The sequence below is a fragment of the Hippocampus comes genome, unplaced genomic scaffold, assembly GCF_001891065.2.
Source record: "Hippocampus comes isolate QL1 unplaced genomic scaffold, H_comes_QL1_v1.1 scaffold130, whole genome shotgun sequence".
NCBI classification, from domain to species: domain Eukaryota; kingdom Metazoa; phylum Chordata; class Actinopteri; order Syngnathiformes; family Syngnathidae; genus Hippocampus; species Hippocampus comes.
Window position 1 is genome coordinate 2748022 of NW_017842057.1, and position 6183 is coordinate 2754204.

At 46.5% G+C, this 6183-nt stretch overlaps 1 protein-coding gene across 6 annotated transcripts in view; it reads left to right on the top strand.

Moving 5' to 3' along the window:
• rad17 (RAD17 checkpoint clamp loader component) overlaps positions 1-6183 on the top strand; it is a 103931-nt gene that overhangs the window by 42360 nt on the left and 55388 nt on the right. For all 6 annotated transcript variants that reach the window (XM_019860873.1, XM_019860872.1, XM_019860875.1 and 3 more), the window contains exons 8-10: positions 1522-1591; positions 1663-1774; positions 1859-2047. In XM_019860873.1, coding sequence (XP_019716432.1) covers positions 1522-1591; positions 1663-1774; positions 1859-2047 — 371 coding nt within the window. The remainder of the gene's footprint in view (positions 1-1521; positions 1592-1662; positions 1775-1858; positions 2048-6183) is intronic.

A 6183-nucleotide genomic window follows, 5' to 3' on the forward strand; every position in this document is an offset into this window, starting at 1 on the left:
ATCAGAAAGAAGGAACACGAGAAACTCGAGAAATACCCAGGGCTCAGAGAGGAGCTGGAGAGAGCCTGGAAGGTAAAGGTGACAGTCGTGCCTGTGGTGGTCGGAGCACTTGGGGCAGTGACCCCCCAAACTAGATGAGTGGTTGCAACAGATCCCGGGAACAACATCGGACATCTCAGTCCAGAAATGTGCAGTGCTGGGAACAGCAAGGATACTGCGCAGAACCCTCAAGCTTCCTGGCCTCTGGTAGAGGACCCGAGCTGAATGAGGGATGGACACCACCCGAGGGGTGAGACGAGGATTTTTTTTTTTTATATATACATATACATACATACACATATACACACACACATATACATATACACACACCGACATTTATATATGTATATAATTATTCATTCTCCTTTTTATATCAATTGTCTCATATTCATTATAAATACTGCATTTCTTGAATATATTTAATGAGTTGATCAAAATCCAAAACAAGAACAGCCGTTATATTACTATATTTTATAAGTATGTCGAATTTATCTTCTTAACTTTGATTTTTGTAGTTTGTTTGTACTAATCTTTTAAATTTGTTTTTGAACTCGTCCAGCGATTTACTAATTTTCAGATCCATCTCAAGCTTATTCCACAGATTAACTCCTATTACTGATACACACCTTTGCTTGATGTTTGTTCTTGTTCTGGATTTTTTGTATTGATTAATACCTCTTAGATTATAACAACTATCTCTGATTTCAAAAAGCTTCTGGATATTTTGACAAAGGAGATTGTTATATGCTTTATACATTAATTGGGCAATTTTGAAGTCAACCAGGTCATAGAATTTCATTGTATTTGATTTGATGAATAGGATTTGTGGGTTCTATATATTTGGACCTATTGATTATTCTGATTGCTTTTTTTTGTAGTTTTAAGACAGGGAGTATCTAGAAATAAGCACTTGAACGTGAGACAAGAGCAAATCAAATTATCAGACAACTGGTGACGGCTTGACAGTCTCTTAAAACATGTGACAGATACAGTAATGACATGATAAGGCACAGGTGCGGAACGAGAGGGAGAGACAAAATAAAACAGAACTATGACAGAATCGCGGGATGGTCCCTTCTTATTATTGATTCAATAACCATAAAAAATATTTTTAAAATATATTTTTTAAGTCCTTTGGTAGGTGTTGTGTGGATTTAAATAAAATTTTTACCGTGCCTTTGATGGGGGAAAGATATTTTTGATCAGTCCAGCAACAACAGTCGTATGTGATGTTAAAATGTCTTGCTTGCTACTGTTGCTCCTCAAATTCATAGTCTGGTTTAAGTTTAACTCCTTTTCTGAAAAAGTAAAATATGCCTGCATAATTCCAATTCTTGAGAAGTTTACATTGTGAAGCATTTGCAGAAAGGAACATTCCTTTAAAAATATATATATGTTCAGAGTCTTACTGCACAATATAAGAATTATATTTTAATGAATAGTTTTTAGTTAAAATTTAATTATCTTTATTTGTGTTTCCAGTTTTAATCCAGTGGCTCCAACTACTATGATGAAGGTTCTGACTCGTATTTTAACCAATGAGGATGGAAAGGTGACAAACAACTGTATCTGGTTTGAATTTATTTTGAATCCACTTTTTGACTACTCTTTGGCTGTACACAGAGCAATGGAAGGGTCATTGTCCCAGATCAGACAGTGTTGGAGATGGTGTGCTCAGGAAGTTCAGGAGACATTCGCAGTGCGATTAACAACCTACAATTTGCCTCCGTTCCAGGTCTGGAGAAAATCTTCACGAACAATCATAATGCTGATGTGCCTTTCATACCAATTCACTGCAAGGAACTTTGATTTTTTTCAGACTATCCACAGCAAAAGGAGGCGTTGAGAGGGAACCATCCTTTGAAATCAAAGGTTATGGCTGTATCCAGATCAACTTTAAGGAAGAAATCCAAGCCAAAAAATGGACAAGAAGGCCAGCCACCTGTTGGAATGAAAGATACATGTTTGTTCCTATTTAGAGCACTGGGAAAGATACTGCATTGTAAAAGTGAGTTAGCTGTTATTTTTTTATACTGTATTTTGTCCTTGATCTTCCACATAATACTGTATGCGCAAAGCAAACACGCAATTACAGTATCTGCGTGACTGTCAAACATACTCAGCTTTATTTAATTGTGATTTTCAATACAGAAAATTCAGAAATGCTTGAAAAAGAGGCTTGAAAATAGAACAGTACCAAAATGGCACGCACACAATTTTCTAGTGAAGTTGATGCATTACTGTGAAGTACACGCATTACTGGCTAGCACTACAAAAGATACAAGAGCCACTGCAACCTTCAGTGATTTTACAACAGGTTTATTTGAGTGCAAACCCAGCAGGTTAATGATAACAGTCCGGGATTTCCATTGTCATATTTTGCGCTTCATAATGTGGCATAATGTCTGGCATAATCTTCCCCCCCCCCTTCTCTCTTTCTCTCTCTCTCTCTCTCTCTCTCTCTCTCTCTCTCTCTCGCTCTCGCTCTCGCGCTCCTTCATGTACATAGGGTTCACGCAATTGTGACATGTTGGAACTGACACCGGTATGTGGGAAGAAGGGTGTAGAGACGCATTTCATGACTTTCCTAACAACTAATTATCTAGAAATCTAAAAGCTACTTTTCTGTGACGTCATGTGATTACTGAGGCTGACCTGGAAACGTACATGTCATGCGCTCATGCTGCCGGCAAGAGTCCGGTTCTACGGGCGGCGGAACAAAAGATGAAAGGCAGCATGGAAACTGTCCACAGCTAAACGCGGATTTGGAGATCCATCCATCCATCCATCTTCTATCGCTTATCCGGGGCCGGGTCGCGGGGGCAGCAGCTTTAGCAGGGAAGCCCAGACTTCCCTCTCCCTAGCTACTTCTTCCAGCTCTCCCCGGGGGGTCCCGAGGCGTTCCCAGGCCAGCTGGGTGACATAGTCTCTCCAGCGTGTCCTGGGTGGTCCTTGGGGTCTCCTCCCGGTGGGACATGCCCGGAACACCTCACCAGGGAGGCGTTCAGCAGGCATCCGAATCAGATGCCAAGCCACCTTATCTGGCTCCTCTCGATGTGGAGGAGAAGTGGCTCGACTCTGAGCCCCTCCCGGATGACCGAGCTTCTCACCTTATCTCTAAGGGAGAGCCCGGACACCCTGCGGAGAAAACTCGTTTCGGCCACTTGTATCCGGGATCTCGTTCTTTCGGTCACGACCCATAGCTCGTGACCATAGATGAGGGTTGGAACGTAGATCGACGAACAATATCCCAAGATAATGAAACTCTTCCACTTGGAGCAGGATCTCATCACCAACCTGGAGAGGGCACTCCACCCTTTTCCGACTGAGGACCATGGTTTCAGATTTGGAGGTGCTGATCCTCATCCCAACCGCTTCACACTCGGCTGCGAAACGCTCCAGTGAGAGTTGGAGAGCCCTGCTTGAAGGAGCCAACAGTACCACATCATCCGCAAAAAGCAGAGATGCAATACTGAGGCCCCCAAAACGGACCCCCTCAACGCTTCGGCTGTGCCTAGAAATTCTGTCCATAAAGGTGATGAACAGAATCGGCGACAAAGGACAGCCTTGGCGGAGTCCAACCCTCACTGGAAACGATTCCGACTTATTGCCGGCAATGCGAACCAAACTCTGACATCGGTGGTATAGTGACCGAACAGCCCGTATCAGGGGGTTCGGTACCCCATACCCACGAAGTACCCCCCACAGAACTCCCCGAGGGACACGGTCAAACGCCTTCTCCAAGTCCACAAAACACGTGTAGACGGGTTGGGCGGATTCCCACATACCCTCGAGGACCCTGCTAAGGGTGTAGAGCTGGTCCACTGTTCCACGGCCGGGACGAAAACCACACTGCTCCTCCTCAGTCTGAGACTCGATTTCCTGACGGACCCTCCTCTCCAGCACCCCTGAATAGACCTTACCAGGGAGGCTGAGGAATGTGATCCCTCTGTAGTTGGAACACACCCTCCGGTCCCCCTTTTTAAAAAGAGGTACCACCACCCCGGTCTGCCAATCCAGAGGCACTCTCCCCGCTGACCACGCGATGTTGCAGAGGCGTGTCAACCAGCAGAGATGAAAGTCCTCCGGATTTTCCCGGAATTCCGGGTTTTTCAAATTTTTATGAAAATTTCTCCGGAGAATTGAGGAAAATTTGCATAAAATTAATCCGGATATTAGTTGACAACATTGAACGAAGACGCGTTTGAGTTTGTTGTATTGCTTTCACGAGCGTAGCGATATTGAGGCACTAACACTAGTAACAGTAAAGAGATTTTTGTTTGTGTAAAAACGACAGAAGACATGATGGCGTTTGGCTAATGGTTTCGTAGAACGAATGGCAACTGCAACAACAGCAGCAAATTTTGCCTCTTGGGTTATACCATCTCAACTAGTGGGGGATAGTCCCCAAACAATTTTCGTCTCTTTATAAACACACCTGCTAAACCCCAGTGGAACGAATAAAAGATGCCGTGGACAAGACAGTTGTCGTAAAAAATATATTTGGCCAAAAAGGGAAAAACACAGATTGGCAGAAAATCGTGCCCGTCCGACTTCGCATGTCGTCTAGGCTAACTTAGCTTAGCTGTTGTCGTGTGTGACGTTATTTGCGTCGGCGCTGATTGGTTGAAATCAAAAGACGCGCTTGCGTACATGTTCGCGCTGAAGCACGCACAGCAGAGAGCAGCGGATAATCTACTGCTGAGGCTCGCTTTGCTTGAGTGGCGTCGCCACAACAGTAATACCCTCGCCTCGCATTCTCATGGCCTCGCCATATCTTGGAGATTTCGAAATTTCGGCCTGAGCGGAAGCCACAAAGAGTACACGTGTGCACACAAAAGGAAGATTAATCATTGAATGTCGAGTATTTGAATAGCGTTTTGTGTAAACTAATTCATGCATGATCGGCCGTGTGCGTGCGTGCGTGCGTGCGGGTTTTTTTTTTTTTTCCGGAGTTTTCAGAAAAGTCCACTTTCATCTCTGAACCAGTACAGCCCCACAACATCCAGAGCCTTGAGGAACGCCGGGCGGATCTCATCCACCCCTGGGGCCTTGCCACCGACAAGCTTTTTAACCACATCGGTGACTTCAACCATAGAGAGAGGAGAGCCCACCTCAGGGTCCTCAGACTCTGCTTCCTCCAAGGAAGGCGTGTTGGTGGAGTTGAGGAGGTCTTCGAAGTGCCCACCGGTTCACAACGTCCCGAGTCGAAGTCAGCAGCGCCCCATCCCCACTGTACACAGCGTTAGTGGTGCACTGCTTCCCCCTCCTGAGACGTCGGATGGTGGACCAGAATTTCCTCGAAGCCATCCGGAAGTCGGCTTCCATGGCCTCACCAAACTCTTCCCACGCCCGGGTTTTTGCCTCGGAGACCAACGAAGCTGCGTTCCGCTTAGCCAGTCGATACCCGTCAGCTGCCTCTGGGGTCCCCCAGGCCATAAAGGCCTGATAGGACTCCGTCTTCAGCTTGACGGCATCCCTTACTGCTGGTGTCCACCAGCAAGTACGGGGGTTGCCGCCACGACAGTCACCAACCACCTTACATCCACAACTCAGATTGGCCGCCGCCTCAACAATAGAGGCACGGAACATGGTCCATTCGGACTCAATGTCCCCCGCATCCTCCGGGACATGGGAAAAGCTCGATCAGAGGTGGGAGTTGAAACTCTTTCTGACAGGGGATTCTGCCAGACGCTCCCAACAAACCCTCACAATACGTTTGGGTCTGCCAGGACGGACCGGCATCTTCCCCCACCATCGGAGCCTACTCACCACCAGGTGGTGATCAGTTGACAGCTCCACCCCTCTCTTCACCCGAGTGTCCAAAACATGCGTCCGCAAATCCGATGATACACTCACAAAGTCAATCATTGAACTGCGGCCTCGGGTGTCCTGGTGCCAAGTGCACATATGGACACCCTTATGTTTGAACAAGGTGTTCGTTATGGACAATCCGTGACGAGCACAGAAGTCCAGTAACAAAACACCACTCGCGTTCTGCCGGGGGGGGGCATTCCTCCCAATCACGCCTTTCCAGGTCTCCCTGTCACTGCCCACGTGAGCATTGAAGTCCCCCAGCAGAACAAGGGAGTCCCCAGCAGGAGTACTCTCCAGCACACCCTCCAAGGACTCCAAAAAGGGTGG